Here is a 20,311-nt window from a genome sequence, read left to right as displayed (position 1 = left end):
TTTTTTAGTACGTATATAGTACATATAATTGAAATTTCTAAAGATGTTGGAAATAATAGTCAATTGAATTATGAAATATAAATTCGGCAAACTTTATTTCATCATTATTATGAGTTTAAACCATTTTATTACCCAACTACCCCTTTTATTGTAAGTCCACCCCTGACTCTCTATACAATTGCCTGGTTACGAAAAACGCAAACAACCTGTCATCGGACATACCTGGTCGTGCAGTGTCCCCGAAAAGGGTTGCCGAAGAAAGCCATAGCGCAATATTGCACCGCGATTGGTCAGCCGATTACCTCAGTGCTTCGAACTTTTGAGAGTCGAAGTAAACGGTGTATTCTTAATGCAATACAAAACTGCCGAAAAACTCCCCCACCCTACCCTACCGGGCCAAGCAACAGGTAAAATCATCGATAAGACTTATTGATATAGGGTGTCGAGATCGTTGCACTTATTCAGTCAATGTTCGTTGGTCACCAGTGACGTGTGAAATAATATAGTTGTTGAGTTTTGTTGAAAATTTATTGGTGTTTGTGAATTGTTACTAAAGTGTGTTGGAAAAACGATAAATAGTTTTGATAAAAAAAAAAGTTTTTGCAAAATTCGATGGCTCTATCAACTACTGCTATGTACGGTGCGGATGAAGCAAATTTGCCAATGATTTCGTACGCTGATCACGTCGGATCGAGTGCATTGATGAATGATTATCATCATTATGGAGGACTGCCAGCCCCGGCCTATTATCAGCAGATGACGAATATATATCAACACAGTCAGCAACAGGTGAGTTCGCTGAACTTGAGACTTGTGTTCACATGTTTGCGCATCAGAATTGTTTTTTCTCGTTTTTTTTTTTTATAAAATTCAACACACAATTTTCCTTGCAATTTACAATACTTTAATTATACACACTCACAATTGCAATTTATTAAACTACATCCCAAACACACACAAAACATTTACCAAGTATTTTGACTGTCAAATTATTCCACTTAAAAAATAAGACTATATTTTTATTTTTGGCTTTAATATATAACAATCAAATAATCAAATTGATATCTAGCCGTAAGCAAAAACTCACAAATGCAGTGATGTTATAAAAATGAATTTGAACTTTGAATTTTAGAACTGGTTTCTGTCAGATTTCTATGCTCGTGTTTAAAAATAAATCAAAACACGTTTAGAGATAAGATGTCAGTATGATTTTATAGTATATTGTGCATGAATATCTAAATTTTATCTATGTATATAATTCTTGAATAAAAATGTGCATTTGGAAATTCCCTACGACTCATACGGTATTTTAGGGAAAATTATAGAATATTAATCCCTATGACTAAGTTACAAATATTTATTCATGTTGATCGAACAATGGAACTGGAAAATCCTTAGGGTTTAAGAAATTATGTAAACATCGAAGAACAAAATTTTACCAAAAACTGTATAATAAGAAAGGCTGACTATAAAATGTTAGTTTAGGAGACGATATAATTACATGGACGTTACTCCGATTAATAGATAATGCATCTTGCATCAACTTATTAATTATAATTGTAATTAATGATAAAATTGATAATCAAAATAATTATATTTTTTTGGTTTATTGAAATAATTATGATTATCAATTTAATATATAAAATAAAGTTACAAATGTTTATACTATTATAGATGTACAATCCGAGGAGTTATGACTGGACCCAAGAGTTGCCGAATATGGAGGAAAATATTCATTTGCAAAATTATAATGATATGCGATCTTCTGATTGTTTGGATAACGCAGAGACATCCGATATACGATCTTGCAATATGCAATCTGGAGTTGCTTCAGGTTAGTAAAATTATTTCAGTTATTATTGTATAGATGTAAATATGTTGCCTAGTAAAGATTGCTCTTTTCCGGCATTGTTGCAAAGAAAGAAACTTTAGTACTGGAGACATTTTAATAATAAATAAAATAGGGATAGGCCAACCGTTGGGTTGTTTTCTGAAAAGCTACTATATGTGATGTATCATTACAATAGCTCATAGGATTTGTAAGTTCTGATTGATTTAAAAAAAGAATCTCAGAATTCTTATTGTTAGTAAATTGTTATACTAAAATCATGTATGGACAAAACTAAAGCCATTTATATTTTTTTTTATAAACCACACCGGTCAAACTATTTACTGTTAAAATACTACAGAATTGAATATTTTAGGAAAGATTCAATCAATAATAAATTTTTAATATTATATAACAAAGCGATAAATAATAATTTACTGCTAACCAAAAATTTAAATGATTATTCTTAGAATGGATATATCATTCAAATAATATAATATACAAAAAGAAGGGTTTATGTCTATATATAGAGGGTATGGTTTATTTAGTTTCAAATTCATTCTGTTTGTAAAATTGACTAAATACAATTAATCGTGAACTACTATATCGTATTATATTTAATTTAGCTCGATTAAATATATGGCTTTCAATAGAGATCTCTATTGACTTCATACAGAACAGGCAGCAAAATCTACTAATTTTTATATATTTATTTGAGACACAAAACCTGTTTATTATTGAAATTACGTGATGAATGGAAAAAAAGGTTTGAATATAGATGCTAAAAGAAAGGTTTGGATAAGTTATGATTTTAGGTATTTGTTTTTATGTAGTTCATTGTCATAGCAAACTGTTTAATTTAAACTGTACAGTAAATGCAGTACAAAACTTCATATTTTGGTAGAGTCTATCATACGTTGATAGAGTCCGTCTTTATTTGATGGATTCCTTATTTTTTGACAAAGTCTTTTTTTTTGAATAGAGTCATTTTTTGAATTGAGTCATTTTTTGAATAAAGCCCTTCGTTCTTCAGTAAAGTCCTTCGTTCTTTGATAAAGTCCTTCGGGGCCGTTCAAGTATTACGTAAGCACTTTAGAGGGGCGGGGGGGTTATTGATTTGCTTATTTTGGGTGACATGGGGGCAGGGGGGTCTAGATGATGATTACGTCATAGTTTTTTTTTTTAAAAAAAACTGCGTAACCGTTTTTACACTCCGAAACAGCAAAATTGCCTTTTGCAAAAACGCCTCGCGATCGAGTACGAACCGAATAACTTTTCAATTTTATAAATCGGTTATTCCATACTGTCGAAAATATCAAGAACATTTGTCTAAACCATATAAAAAAAACTTCAAAATTAAAAATCTTGGTACGGAACCCAAAAAAAATTTCACAAAATGTGTACACAATATTAAAATCTCTATAAAATATCTGATAATTTGATGTAAATATGTCCAATAAACATTTTTGATCGCCAAATGACACTTTTTTAACTTATGTTTATTGAGAATCCATATCTGCTAGACCTGCCTTCTCAAAAATATAATCAGTTCTTCATCTTGTCAATACAAGTAAAATGCTTTTTGAATTATTAAAATCGGACCCTCCGTTCTCTTAAAAACTGAGTTACCATTTTTGGCACTTTTTGTCCCATATCTTCGGAACGGCTAGACCTGCCTTCGCCAAAACCTAATCAGCACATCTCCTTATCAATACGAATCCAATGTTCTTTGAATTATTCAAATCGCTTCATCCGTGTTCCCGATATCATCGACGAAAATTTGTATACATTAATTGCAAAATGTTTACGTAAGCATGGGGGGAGGGGGTAAGAGCTTTGCTTACTTTTGATGACAAGGGGGGTGGGGGGGTAAATAATTGTAAAAATCTGCTTACGTAATACTTGAACGGCCCCTTCTTTCTTTGATAAAATTCTTTGTTCTATAAATTTATTTGGTCAGGAGATTTTCTTCAATTGACTCAATAAGTAATAGTTATCATAATACATTTTTTATATTTTGATCAATTTATAACCATGTATTCGAGTTCCAATAATAAAAAGTGGTCAAATATAAATGTAACATCAAATACTCGGCAGAAATTTCAAAGTCTATTTTCGATAGAGTTATTTTTCAATGAAGTCTTTCTGTAAAAGATTTAATAAATAACGAAATCATTCTTAACCCTTTCCACTCGCTAATTCCAAAATTTGTATGTATTTTGCCGCCGTAGCGGTGGCATTCGAGTGCAAAGGGTTAATATTTTATTTAACCTATAAACGTCGAATCGAGTTTCATCAAAAAGAAGTATCAAAATATAAATATAACATCAAATTCCCGAGCAGAGATTCCAAAATTGCAAATTGTGCCACACGTCCCCATGTAACATCCTTCGTAACAATCCATCAATACACACAGTATGCGTTCGAGTATGACATTGCGTATTTTCACGCAGCAGCAGCGTATGTGATTCTGCTGCTCTCGCTGCTGTCGATCTGCTGCCGATCTGCCGCCACTCGGCTCGGTTTTAGATGATATACGTGAGCATTTGCATACGACCGCGTTATATGTGGATTTTTAACGTAGGGGTGGGCGGATAACATGACGATGGATATGTGCAATGACAGGCCTTAAGGGTGGCAGATCGACGTAATAAATAATCGACATAATAATAAATAGTTGATATCACTAACTTATATAATGTAAATCTTATTATATCGACTTTTGCTGTAACATACTTACAATTTTTAATTTTTATTACTTTATATAACATACTTATTTTTTATTCAACGATTTTTCCTTTCTTCCAATTCTATCATATTTTTGTTGTATTTTTTTCTAATTCTATGCAATTTCTATTGATGTCTTTTTTGTAAGTACAATTTTTGAAGTATATATAAATTTGTAATAAAAGTTGTAATATATTATAGTAAAAAATAAGTATAAAAGTACACGGTTCTTGATAGTTGGTTCAACTGAATCCATCATGTCTATCTTATCACTCAAAATAGTCAAAAACCCGAATATGTTAATAATTAATAAATAATCAGAATCTGTGTTAAAAATGAAGTAAAATTTGCTAATGTTATATATATATATATATATATATATATATATATTAGGGTGGTCCTTAATATGGACATTTTCGAATTTCCTTGCTCCCAAGGGCTCAAATGGTTCCAAATAACAATTCTCTGCAAGTTTTAGCTCTCAATATTAACTTTTAGATAGTGCGCAATTTAATCAAACTTCGTATGGAAATAGCATGGAACAAATTTTGAAAATTAAAAAAAAAATTTTTAGGTATAACTTAGCGACAAATGAATTAAAAGTGAAAATTCGTGTCATTCGTGTTTCAAAAAAGTGAAATCTGATCAAAATGCCACAATCTAATGTAAATTTCATCCTTTTTAATGCTTGATGGTCAATATTACAATAATACTAATAAATAAATAAATTGAATCATATCGAACAAGATTTGCTTTACAATACTGCTTCTTCTTGGCATAATCTCACAATTTTCTTGGCATATTTTTGAATTTCTTACTATGTCTGATAATTAAACCGCTTTTCATAGACCTCTAATATTTTACGCCGGTCAGTTTTGGTATAAAATCTATCATTATGTAGAGTTTCATCAAAATTCCAGAGACGCGTTTAGTTTAGTTTAGTAGTCATTTAGTTTTTTTTCCTAAATTTTTCTGTTTGAATTTGATCTCACAATTCTCTTGGCATATTTTTTAATTTCTTACTATGTCTGACAATCAAACAGTTTTTCATAGGTCTCTAATATTTTACGTTGGTCAGTTTTGGTATAAAATCTACCATTATGTAGAGTTTCATCAAAATTCCAGAGACGCGCTGGTTTTCCTTGTGATTACCTAATTTCTGATGGATGTATCTATAAAATAGCATTAAGTTTATAGAGACAATATTTTTACTTGTGACTGTTAGTATATCGTTGCCATTTAATTCAAATGATGTAAATATTTGAATAAACAATTAATTACCAATATTGAATCGACCATTAATTTTACCTTCACACACCACTAACCGTGGTGATCGCGCCATATTGCTCATGTGATCGCAACGGGATGCATTACAAATAAAATATATGATTTCAATTCTATCCAACGAACAACAAGCAGCAGAAGCTTGATGGTTTTTATACAAAAGCGGTTTTGTTTGCGTACTGCTTGATTTGTATTTTTTCCACGTGGTCGTGGATGAGCTGCGAAAGAGTTGACGCTGGTTAAGTGTTTGCGTTAGTACGATTTGTGTATTCAGGATACTCAGTTCTTAAATTACATTGTGTACTCAAGTGGCAGATTATAATGCGATGATTTATACAACGAACGCGTTTAAACAGATCGATGTCCATCTGATAATAATATCCTATATGCAAGATTTGTGCTATTGGCACTGCAAAATCGTTTTTTGACATATTCATGAAAATTAGCATCCTGATGTATATATTACTATTTCCTGCTTACAATTTGAATATTTAAATATTGAGAAAAACTAGTTGGTTTGGTATTTAGCCTTGAGGCAAGTTACATGAACTTCCCGATATGTGTAATTAATCGACTTAATCAATAAAAAATAATTCAATTTATGAGTGATTAGAAGTATTCCGAGTGGATTTATTACACATGATTGAAAACGAACGAACACTTTGACTCGGAGTATTTCCTAATAGCAAATTTTCAAAAATCACCAGTTTTTATAATTGAACTAGTTTCCATAGGACTTTAATGGATTACTATGTTCATTAAAACCAAGTACTCTATCGTTATACCAAGTAAATCGTCTAATTTTAATTTTAACAAACGTCAAAAAAACTACTCATTTTCTTAATCTTTGATTAATTTTTAAAATTAAACTACTTGTCGTAAGGCCGTGATATTTCAGTAAGTTCTATAAGACCATGATATATATCGCCAAAAAAAGTTCCATGAAAATCGGCTTAATTTTTTTTTTTCAACAGTTAATTACAAGAAAACGGCTCGGTAGATTTTCACCTAGAACTAATCAGTATCATTCCCAACTAATATCTTACAAACAGTTTTTGATTTTTTAAAATCAATTCGGTAGTTTGAGCTTAAATGTGGACGAAAAGTTTAACACTTTTTCAAATTATAAAGAACTAAACGTCTCACAAAACTAACAAATTATAGTCTTCATTGAGATACATTGAATGGTTTTTAAATTTATGAAGTCGGTTCAGGCGTTTTTGAGAAAACGTCGATCAAAGGTTTAATTTTATTAAATTTCAAAGAAACGATACTAATTTTTGCAAACTTTGACGATTTTTCAAAATTAAACGACTTGTCGTAGAGCCGTAATATTTTAGTATGATCTACAAGACTATGGTATCTACCGTCAAAAAAAAATCATAAAAATTGCCGAATTTTTTTTAAAAAAAAACTTTATTACAAGAAAACGGCCCGGCCGATTTTTACCAAAAACTAATCAGCACGATTCCCAACTAATATCTTTCGAACGGTTTTTTAATTTTCAAAATCGATTCAGAACTGCGGGCTAAAAGGTGGACGAAAATTTTTTCACTTTTCTGCGATTTACAAAGAAACGGCCCGGCCGATCGTCGATTGTCAAATGATATCCTATGCAAATCTCTCTCCATAAAATACGTGTATCTCTCAATACTTGAAGCAACAATCCTGGCTTACGATTGTATCTCAGTGCTTTGAGATCTTCCCAGATTTCCATTCAGCACCCTTTTTATGCGGATGCGTCTTTTATCCACACATGTGCGTACGTGTCCCTTTCTTGCTCGCGGATCGCCGTGTGTGGAGACATATAAACCGATCGGGCTAGCACCCCGCGACGGCCAATATCAAATATGGGTTAAATGCTTTGCTCGTTAATCAAAATGCGTGGACTCCTGTGACATTTTAGCTGTCATCCGTTGCTCGTGCTGGATTTCGCCACTCCAACTCAATTAATTCATGGCCATCGTGCCGTCAAGCCAATGCCACTGCGATGCGTTTTAGAAATTGTTTCGATTCCGTTGGAAATGCATTTTGGGATGCAATAGTAATAAACGATATATACAGAAGCAATACACTTTGACAAACTTGGATCAAGTTTAATTAACACGTTAATCGTCACAATAATATCGAACAAAAATCACATGGGCTCTGATAACTTTATTAGATAATTTAATTAAAAATGTATCAAGAAATCAGAAATATCAAAGTAAAAAAGTATGCCAAAACTCCAGGCAATACACTAATTTTTTATGTCGCTCATATGACTTTTTTCTCGGTAAGTCCTTCAGCCAAATGTCTCGTGTAAACTTCTTAGCATCAGACACATATGACTGACGTGGCAATTAACGTGTTCAGAATAAACTAAATTTTTGGACATAATGTTTCCCTGTATTTGTGTTTTTCATAAGTTTTGTATAACGTTATAAAAATACAAAGATGTGAAAAAAACTACTCATCAATCAAGTAACTTATGGGCCAATTCCGCCGGTAAATTAGATTAATGTTATGGCAACGCTGTGTTGCTGCTTTATATAAAATAGTACTAAAAACTGCAAAAATGATATGTATTTGCTGTGAAGTCAGGCGTTTTAGATATAAAATTATTATTTATAAATTTAAATTGTGAATATCACTATTGGTAACTCTTATATTTCATTATAATTTTTAGTTTATTAGAAGCCCAATTTTTAATTTTTCAGGACATTTGTATTGATAATGATAAAAAAAATGTTTCACTTACAATTAGAGTAGTTTTCCACATACTATTAAGTATATACAAAATTTGTATAAATTTTATTATTATTTGCCGACCTATTCCCTGTCATGCAAAGTCACGACTTTTCATAATGTTTAGGTGTTTATATCGGCTGTGGAAGTTAAGCGCGAGACAAATGTCAGAATCACACGCTATATGTTACACGAGAAATTCCAGAAAAATGAACATTGTCCTGCGTGTCGCCGCTTTAACATAAATGAATATCCATGATTAAAATCCAATTCATGAATTACTTAAAAGGGTATTTTTACAGATACGAATTAAATTATTTATTTGTGGCACTTTCTGTTCAAAGGTATAATTATATTTTGTGAGAATTTCCACGTGGGTAGAGACATCGTACGCACATGTCATAATTTTTATCGTCAATTAATTATGACTTAATTTACCATATCGTCTTCGGAGGTATCATTTACGTATTTGACCAAATTTTTTACGATGAGATTCTGAATTTATGTATTTTTAACCTGATATGTTATTTAACCATAAATATCAGAACAACAGTCATTAGGAGTAAATTGTTATTTTACCTTATACCTAAAATACGATTTAATTCGGATTCTCGAAAAATTAGATCCATGCTCTAGAGCGTCCGTAGTGGTTCCTTCAAAATAAAAAATGATACTATTTGTAAACGAACTTTGATCTGGAAAAGAATGAGACCATTGTCGGCGAACGGCGAATGCCGGCAAACTATTGTTCTTTGTTTTGGGAGCATTTTGACAAATGAGCGAACACAGGTAAATCGGGAGGCGCCAGCCAACAACGTGCATTGATACGCCGCGTTCGGCGCCTTCGTTGTTACACGCTGCCAGCTATCTTTAGAATCATTTATTCTTTCATTGTCCAGAAATAATTGACTGAATTTAACAGGCATCGAAATGCCTCGTCCAATACGTCCACCACTTTGCTTCAAGCAGTTTTCATCGCTCAACTAAACGAATGAACTATCGCAGCAAATCCGTATAAATTATGCGTCAATACTACAAATGTCCCATTGCGATTTATCGCGCGATACGAAATTGCCGTATGCTGTTTAGGATTAATTATAAAATAAATAGAAGCGATTTATTGCTATTGGTGCACACGCTATTAAAAATGGGGGTATAAATATATTATGCTTGTGTATTATCATTTAATCTACATTAATTTTATAGATTTTTTTATAGGTTTTGATAGTCTTTTCGCAAAAATTGTTACTAAATTAGTGTAATTTTCAAATATTTCAAATATTGATTGAACCCAGTTTTTTCAATTACATTTTTATTCATCGTAACAAACTAGCGAACATAAAATACACTATTCATTGATATTCCAATAATAGTAGGGTTGCGAAAGGAAAAAAATGCACAAGCACCCGAACGTAAAATGAAGAATTTACATTTGGCGTCATTCATAAATACTTAAAAATTAAAACACGTCTTCTATAAAAAGATTGGAATATACATAATAAAAGTTCTTACAGCAACCATATTTGGGTTTACTAGCTGCTAGTAAGTCCAAAATATTGATTGTAGTTTTCTCAGTAAATGCGGATTGATTATTTTCATATTTGTGAATAATATAATTAGTAGGTACGTGAAATAGTTGTTGCCATCTTATTTGATAATTTATAATATTATTTATAATAGATATAGTAATGACTTATCTATAATAATCCTTCAATATCGAAAAAAAATCTAAGATAATTTATAAATTAATATTTTTTATAAATTATTTTGCTGTTGATTTAAAATTAGAATTAATGAAATTAAATTACGTATAATATAATATAATATGTACTTATAGATTTGTTTAAGATATGTATATAAATATATGCAATTAGTTAATAATTATGAATATTTATTGCAATATGTAACTATACAAACATAAAAATATTTAAAAAAAAAATGAATTATAGGCCGACAAGATTTAAACTCGATGATTTTTAACTTTTACATAAACCCAAGGAGCTACTGAGGCATATTGATATGGAACACTAAGTTTAATTAATTATTGTAATTAAACCGCTGATCTTAGGCCTATAATATTTTAAGGGGTTTGGTTTGATTATCATTTCTATCGCCATGCAAAGTTTTATCAAAGACCCAGGAGAATAAAAGCTGAGGTTCTGCTTGTTAGTAAGAGTTTAAAACTTTCAACAGTGACTGTGAACGGGTTAACTGTGATTGACTAGCATACTCGTCATACAGCAGTAAAAGAATTTTGTGTATTGACGAGTATACGCGTCATACGATATTTGAAAGCTATACTAGTATAAAAATTCAGCCGTAAGAGGCATTTTACCTTAAAACAAAAGTTTACTACGATTCTGACGACACCAAACTGTGCCCCCACTGGTTAATAGACTTTTATATATAGGAAGTAAAAATGGAAGGGTATAATTTCCAAATATAGTATAGAATCTTGTATGTAATTCAAACAGACTAATTTTTATTCCTTTCTTACAATTTCTCATTGAAGTATTAAACATGTCTCCTAAATATAATTCAAAAACACTTCGCAATGTTGAGTCCTCACACTACTACATAACACATGCTAATTACGAATCAGGCTTATCCACAATGCATATAGGCCAATCCTGCTAATCTAATGAATAACTTCTTGCGTTCGTGGTCCATATACACACGTTACTATGACGCGGCAAATCTGATTTTTCCGATTACCAAACGCGTTAACTTTTCACATCCATTCATCCAGCGGTGGTCATCGTCATTATTAATTGACTGACAACCGATCACCCGCCGAATTTTCGGCAATCCGATGACCGATCAGAAAGAGGGTCCCCGGGTATAATGAACAATGCGTTTCGCCGTTACTTTTTGTCGCCTTGGTGCAACTCACTCATTTCGCCGCCGTCGAACAAAAAGCGTTTTGTGTAAAAACTAAAAGCGGGATGTCGATGCGGCCGCAGCAAAAACAAATGAAATTCAGAACGGAAGCGGATACCTAATATGCTACTTCTCTGATATAGTCTTTATGTAATAGGGCATGTGGTTAGATTGAAGTTTGTGGTAAATAATTCTCACAATATAAGACCTAATTTCTTGCATGTAACCTAATTTTTGCAACAAGATTATAATTTAAACTAGTAGTGCAAGGTAGCCGTACCTGAAGCCAAATTTTTGGAACTGGCTGTACTTTTAATTATTTTTTTTTAAACTTTAAACTGATTTTTTTCCAACATTTATGTAAGTTCTTGAATAAAGTTTTGATTGACAAAAAAAATTATGTAAGTTTTGAAAACTTGAATTTGTAAAAAATAGATTTTGGCAAAATTTGTATTTAATATTAAAACCTCTATAAAATAATGGATGATCTATCTCTATCACATATCTGATATATCTAATGATCATTTATTTATTTATTTTATTTATTCATAAGCACGCCGTAATCAATAATGATAAATAGTATTTTTACCGCCAAACAGCTTTTTTTAAACTTTTGTTTCTGAATCTACGAAACTGTAGGGCTGCCTTTCCAAAAATTCAAACAATTCTTCATTCCGTCAACACAATTTAGATATTTTTTGAATTATTCAAATTGGACGCTCAATTTTTTGGTTTCTCCGAAATGGCTGGACCTGCCTTTGGCAGTAACTAATCAGCACGTATACCCGTCATTGCAAATTGTATATTTCTTGAATAAATCAAATTGGTTGATCCATGCTTTCGAAATCGTGAACAAATCGTGCATGGCATAGTGCTTTAAGGCAAATTGCTGGAACTTCCCGTACCATAAATTATTTTTTTTTAAAAAAGATTAACATTTTTGAACAAAAATTACTCTGACAAAATTTGATTTTTGAGAAACTATACATTTTTGACAAAAAATTACTTTTGAAAAAAAAACTTTTTGAAGAAAAATTTATTTTGAAATATTTTGGACATTCTGAACTTTTTCCAAAGCAATCGTACTGCTTTTACTGCACAGAGACGAAATATCGAAGCGCGTAAGGGCCGCGTTGCCGTCTAACGGATAAACATTGGTACGGAACCCATAGGAATGTAAACAAAATTTATACTTATTGTTAAAATCTCTATAAAATATCTGGTAATTTGATGTGCATATGTCTAATGATCATTTTTGACCGCCAAATGACCTATCTTCATGAAAATTGGTCGGTTCTTCATCTTGTTAATGTATGTAAATTTGTATCCGCACACACACACACACACACACATACATCAATTTTTTCTAAGGTATGCCAAAACATTCAGAAACCTCTGAAACGTAAAGATATATAAAATTTTTTATTTTTGATTGTTTTGCGATTACTATAAATTGCCCTACGGAAAGTTTAAAAAATGATGTATATTATATTCGAGTAAGTATTTTTATAATCCAACAATAATTATTATTCAAATCGATATTTTCCATCGCCTACAAAAAGCGATGTATTCTGGAACACACGTGTGAGCATGCAAGCAAATAGAAAGTCGAAGGGATGAAAACTCGGAAACGTGTTTAAAATAGAAGTATACTGATTCAATATGTTTATATATGCAACGGCCGGGGTAGAGTCGGGTGCTCTGGAGCGCGAGTGACGAGACTTTGACAGGTCTGAGGGGGTTCCTTTCGAAAAACCAATCAACTGCCTTGCTCAAAGTATTTAGTGGGATTGTAGGATGTTTTTGCCTCTGGCCATATTTAAACATGGCGTTTTTGCGGATGTATCGTAGACCGGAATTGAAGTATAAAGTTTTAATAAAATACCCAGAAAATAAGTATTAGAGTAAAATATATTTTAACAAACTTTTATTTTACTCGTTGTTTTAATTCTAGAAAACTTGGAGCATTCGCGTCCTTTATTTTGACTGTCTCCTAGAATTGTTATTTATGGTTACGGATCTAAACCTTAAATAAAATCATTAAATATTGCCTACAATAACCGGAAAATGAACTCATTTTCAAATGTGAGATATTTTTTTACATGATAGTTATGATCAATACCTCATATATTAATATTCATTAAAATTAACGATTTATTACACTATAATGATTTTCATACCTACTTTACCTTAACCAGGTTGGATATAACACGTTTCGTTAAATCCCAGTGCATATTTCTTTCATTTTTTTTTGCAAATTACAGCATTATTTTTGTCACATAATTTGCACAGAATAAAATAATGCAATGTCGTTTTTGTTGTTACGCACTGGCTGTGTCCAACAATTATAAGGCAGATGCAACTGTCAACAAGGCAGTTAAAAGAGTCAGATGCGCTTGATGTGATTATGTGAATATTCTGAGGGTACGACTACGATTATGAAGTAGAGCGAAGAGCAAAAATTTTATACGATTTTATATATGAAGATTGATATTTTTTATTCATAACGTTCTTTTATATATCTAGAAAAAAAGTTTTCAAACTTTTATATCGTGGATCAATTTTCTTTATAAACTAACTGCACTGAAGCAAAAATACATATTATGTGTAAACATTTATTAAATAAATTAAAAGTGATAAAAAAATAAAGTAAGTGTTTAGTTAACATTTGGCAGCAGTTTCGTAAGGTTTAAGCTTTAATCTCCCGTATAATTATGTCCAGTCTATATCTCCATTTGTTGGGAGATAAGTGATAACGCTAGCCCTTCTTTCTACAATTAGGTAGTTTTTTATTTATAGTATTCAGAAATGCTACGATAGTCTCAAAAAACGTTTGTCAATCTCGTCAATAGTTAGCAAATACGATATTTAGAAGCTCAACCATATTGCGACCGCAAATCAAATTCCTACTTATGTTCCTTCTTACACATTTTCATAAAAGATGAACAACATTTAGTTTTTAGTTTAATTAATAAGTATTCTATATGACCTTATAGATAATATAAGTAAATAGAAATGTCCTCCATTTTTATTTCGTGGACCCCGAAATTTATTCTTTGCTGACGTGGACACTTTGAATATTGTCATGTACTCCTGGAGGTCTAGGTAGATCACTTTGGGAATTACTGATCTTGAGAAACAAAAAAACAACCTGTTATGTATTTATGATTTTATATATTTCTATGATTTTATGAATTGTAATGTACTTTTGTGTTAAGTATTGCAAAATATTGTCTCTTCGCAAATATCCGATTACCATACATGCGCCCTTACTAGAGAAGCGGCCGAGCATACATATGCGTCGTGTGTAATTGTGGGAGCGTATAAATTGTTGCGGTTGAAGTTTAGTCGCAAAATCGTTAAATAATGATAACTTACTGCTGTTCCGTCGCACCGGTGTGCTTTAAATGCGGCGGGTTCAATATTCACAACAAAAACCCAATTTGCAAAAAAAAAAGGAAAAAAAAACAGTCAGAAGGGTGATAATGAATGCAATCTACAAAAATCATATGCAATCTCCAGTAATATTCTAGCCTAGATTCAGTACTTATTTTAGTTTTAGCTATAGCTATAGTTCGAATTCTGAGATCTTGATGTATCAACCAATTGGGAACGTATTTTGGAGCGTTCACGATTTCTTTCAAAATTTTATTTTGGAACCTTTGTAGAATAGTTATGTTCGATTTACTGTCCGCACCCCATAGTTGTAGGCCGTAGGACCATATTGGTTTAATAATTGTCTTGTATATTAGGAGTTTATTTTCTATTGTGACTTGCATTTAGATTTGTTTGATCAATTTTTGTTCGCAAAATATATGAAATGAGTTAATAATTATAAATATTTTTGGAGTATTGAACCATTTAAACAAAAAAAATGAATTAAAAAAAATAATTATAAGCTGATGGGATTTGAACCCGATAATTTTTAAGTGATACAGCTATCGAGACATATCGATAGAAAACACTACACGGGAAAGTATAACGCGTGGTCTATTCTTCGCAACTTCAATTAATTTTTATAATTATGCTACTTCTCATAGGCCTATAATATTTGAAGGTGTCGGCTTCGACTATAAACTCTATTACCATGCAAAGTTTTATCAAAATTCCAGAAGAGTAAACCTGAGGTTCCTCTTGTTAGTATACCTTTCTACTAGTATATTGCAAAAGTAACACGTACTATGCCGCCGGAGCAGTGGCATTAGAATGCGATAGATTAAAAATTTTGGTCAAGTGATCATGTGCAAATTATTGGTAGTATTCGAGGTTCTCATTAGTAACAAATTAGTAAGAATTTACTGACTCCCGGTGCAGCAATTGTACTTAATATAACAGACAACATATAACACATCTAAAATAAGTACCTCGTTGTTGTAACTACTTCAGGATCCCCCTCTCAAAAAGTAACTGGTATAATAGTTATCCACGAATGACATTTATGGCACAATTTGCGCCTAGGAATTAGGCGAATTATGAGGAACCACACTTGTAAACATGAGCGCGTGCGACCGCACAGGCTTGCGCTGACAGGTCGGTCAAAATCCCTTGGATTTTATTGCTCCGCAAAATGCGCACGGTGTCCACTGCGTTATTAATTATCAAATGGTAGGGTTATCGCTACATAACATAAATTGAATCAACACGAAAATGAAATTTAAGGCCGGCTGATGAAAATTTCCGCGCGAAACTGCATTAACATGCAAATATAAAAATATTACACGGATAAACGAATAACGTAAATATTGGACATGAATCAGAGGTTACGGGTTCGAAACCCATTTCGAGCAGCCTGTTATCAGGCAGCAGTGACAAAGATTTTCACTTCAAATATAGATAGCAATATGTTTCCAAGTGAAAATAGCCCTCACCCGGCATTGCTGCACCAATAAATTGCTGCCCTATTACAGAAATTGTAATAATGATATATCATACAAAGATGTATGGATCAAACAGACTAGTATTAAGTCAATTAGCAATGATTGTTGTTCCAAAATAATTTTTAAAAAATTTAAAAAAAAATGTAAATATTGTGTATTATCGTAAGAAGTGAGTATGACAAGCTAAACATTTACAATAATTTTAGGATTTAAAACATACTATCAGAACTTTTCGGTAAAAGTTGAATATTTTGATAAAAAAGCTCAACTAGTGGGTAAAACGACTGGACCTTGGAATCAGAGGTCAAGCACAAAGTAACATCGGTTTTCATTTGGAAACATAGATAGCAATATGTTTCCAAGTGAACATAGACCTCTATCGGCTTTACAGCGTTAATAAAATATTTTCTCCATTACAACACTTGTAATAATAAAATTTATTTATTATCTATAAGCTAGTCAGACTACTGAAATTTCAGATAAATTGGAAAATCACAAAAAAATATAGTGAGACACAATATATACAAGAATTATACATAGTATTATTCGTAATTTCATTGGGCATCTCATATCCAAATAATTATTTGTAATATTAATAATAGTTTTCAAAAATTTTAAGCAGTTTAAGCTTATTAGAAATAAAATAATTCTCTATTATTTGACAGGATATTTTGGCTCATGTTTCCTATTTAATCAATAATAATTTTACTTTATTCGCATGTATATAACACTTTCTAAAAGATGGAAAAGCACCCTACGCATAATAAGGTGGTACAGGTAAAAGCAAACTTTGTTCGCAAAGTTAAGAAAATGACCTAAATCCTCAACTATAAAATTATTCACAAGCACACGGTGTCAAGTAAAGACGTTCTACATCGATGAAACTAACTACACATCGTTAGCGAATGTTAACGCAAGTCTAGAGTATGATTCAAGACTCTAAAGGTGTAGACAGGAGACAACCCGTCGTGAGATCTTAGAAAACCCTTTTGGAAATCCAATGGCGCGTACACATTCACTTATTGTTTTGTGTTTACACAATCCAGCGGGGTATTTGGCCCAAAGATTCACCCTCGTGGGTGAGCTGTACTCGAAAGTCCTTTTCTAACTCATTCAAGGCACCACCTTCGGCAAGCGAGACGAAGAGCCCGGCTCCGACTTGTCAATCAGAATCCGGCCGCTCCGCAACGCACGGAGCATTGTCTTATTTTACAAGATTAATGTACTTGTAAGATGTAATCCCGGCAAATAACCCGTGAGCTTGTTCGCCAAATAAGATTATGATGTTCTATAGGCAATAAAGCTATAAATTTGTCAACGTTGTGCCGGCTGTTAGCTCGTACGATGTTTTGCGCGTCTTCTTCGGGATTGGGGCGGGATACCGCTTATTGTTTTCACAGTTTTTGGAATACCCAAGGACGAAAGGCTCAGGTATCCTTACTTCAACTACGTGCTGAGTGAATCGTGTGATAAAGGGATGCTGAGTCATTGTTAGAGATTCGAGTGTATCAATTATGTTTCACTTTCACAGTGTAAATATGATTTACAGATATTTGTTTTGACGTGTTTAATTAACCAGAAAGTATAGGTAAAAAAACGCATAGGTAGAAACACGTAAAGACCTATTGAGATGTGTATATTATGTTGGATGATTTTTTTTCATTTGGAGTATAAGATGAATACTATTGGTAATTGTACCGATATTAGAAAATTCAAGTTTATTACTGTTAAGTATAAAAAAATGTTTCTGTACATTTGAGTACCTTAAATCATAATTTACTACCTGCAACGTGCCCTAAAACAATGAGATTTTCTATCAATACATACTTCAAGCACGATTTCCTTAAACAGCTCTCAATTTTAATATTTTCGTTGAATATAAATATAAATATATATCCCTTGGTATCGAAGAAACCTTCGCCCCCTAAGGATAAAATACATATATAGGGGTTTATGAATAAAACAAAATTCTAAACGGGCTCTGAAATATTTCAAGCCGAGCATACGAGTTTGATTTTGTGAAATAGGATAACTTTTAAAAAGTTTGTTATTTTGAAACAAAGCATGGGAAAGAGACAAACCACTTGAGATATGATAATATATGGCTGCAGTTAAATGAAATTTTCTTACTGTTTTACTACGATATTCTTCGATACTTTTAATATGCAATTAAAGTAATTTTAAATAGAACGTTATTAATGTTATATACTTTTTATTACAGATTTTAATTTGGAACCAATGACTAACAATTCGATGGCATCGTCGAAACGAGCTAGAACTGCATATACGAGTGCTCAACTTGTCGAACTTGAAAAGGAGTTTCAATTCAACAAGTATCTTTGTCGTCCAAGACGCATAGAGTTAGCAAATCACCTGACGCTCACAGAACGTCAAATTAAGATCTGGTTCCAAAATCGTCGCATGAAATACAAGAAGGAACATAAAACTAAATCATCTTCATCAAATCATAATTCTGTGGATTCCGATAACGCAGCTTCGCCCTCGCCTTCATCGGGATCAAACCCGAGTCCAGGCCCTGGTGGAAAATCTCGCTCGGTGAGTAACACGCTCACAAGTGATCAGCAGATTGTAAACAGATTGATGGCCCATTCTCCCCATGGACAAACTCTACCTTCGTACGTAAGTGCCACCAGAGGATACACCAGTGCAGCTCTTCGTCACAAACCATACCAGATCTACAAGCCAACGGTCTACGCAGGCGGTGTAATGACTAATTACAACAACAATAACAATATCAAATCAAATACTATTAACAGAATGCCAATTCAATCTCAAGATTTAGAATCAATTGCCGAATATTTTAATGCAAAAAACTTCCAAAATGATACACCCATTCAGCAACAGATGAGCTATCAACAACCTCCACCAAACTATGCCAGTAGTATTCTATTGCAACAACAAATGCAAGCAGTAGACCAACAGCAACAACACCAGCAACATCAAGTACAAGCACAAATTGAGCAGCAAGTTTCGCCCCAAAACCAAACGCTTTATGGGGATGGTGAAAATTCATCAGAACATGACATTCTCTTAGATCCATCGTGGGAAAGCGCTCCAGTCTCACAAGAAACACCAGTTTTTACTGATCTTTGAACCAGTAAGTAAAGACGACCAGTGCACAAAGAATGATTATGAAGTTTGAATTTAGAAAATATATCAATAAACGTTATGTATAGTTATGTAATTATTAATTTTTATTTATAGTATTCTACAAACTAATAAAATAATTTATAAACAATCTTGTAACTAGCATTTGGCTGGGTTCAACAAATGCATTTGTATATGTATATATAATTAAATTAAGAAACAAAATGTTTACTTAAATAGGAATGCAATAAGCATGTTAAAAGTATTATTAATTAATGGTACACATTTTGAAAGTGATGTAAAATAATCCGAATTTTGTTTAATATTACTTTAGATAAAAAATTAATAAGAATGAAACTTAATATTTTAAAAATTATTTTTATTTTACATTTACTTGCGAAATAAAATATTCAGTGACTTATTTGAAAGAAGAAAGTATTTTAAATGTAAGAGAAATGTGCAATGAGTGTGTGATTCTGATATTAGTACATATGAAGTTTTTGTAATTATTTAAATCAATTACAAATTCAATTGATATATTTTAGAAGATAAAGGCAGTATATTTTAAACAAGCTTAGGGTCTTGGACTAACGTGCAATATTTGTGTATATTTAAAAAATTATGTATAATTATAATTATGATAAAAATGTTTAAATATAGTTATGATTAGTCAAAAGTTATTTTTAAACTATGTACCACGTAAAATGTAAAATCGAATTAATAATAAAATTTATATGATTAATGTGATGTTTTTGAAATTAATTCCTTAATAAAATTCTGAGACAACAATTTATAAAATGTGCCAATCATTCACTGAGTTTCTGCAATTTTAATGATCCTCAGAACTTTGGACACTTGATTATTATAAAATTGTTAATAT

The 20,311-nt window shown here is 31.9% G+C and overlaps 1 protein-coding gene across 1 annotated transcript; it reads left to right on the top strand.

Moving 5' to 3' along the window:
- Window positions 1-612: 612 nt before the first annotated feature.
- LOC113376081 (homeobox protein Hox-A2-like) lies at window positions 613-18,887 on the top strand. Its single transcript, XM_026616006.1, has 4 exons — window positions 613-789; window positions 1,675-1,834; window positions 18,545-18,683; window positions 18,818-18,887. The coding sequence occupies exons 1-4, from the start codon at window positions 613-615 to the stop codon at window positions 18,885-18,887; spliced, it is 546 nt and encodes a 181-aa protein (XP_026471791.1).
- The last annotated feature ends 1,424 nt before the right edge of the window (window positions 18,888-20,311 follow it).

The sequence above is a fragment of the Ctenocephalides felis genome, unplaced genomic scaffold (assembly GCF_003426905.1).
Source record: "Ctenocephalides felis isolate EL2017-DRISC unplaced genomic scaffold, ASM342690v1 CF-g0.4_SCAFFOLD_01886, whole genome shotgun sequence".
In the NCBI taxonomy this organism is placed as follows: domain Eukaryota; kingdom Metazoa; phylum Arthropoda; class Insecta; order Siphonaptera; family Pulicidae; genus Ctenocephalides; species Ctenocephalides felis.
The sequence above is the reverse complement of the archived record's forward strand: the minus strand, read 5'-3'. Positions and strand labels throughout refer to the sequence as shown.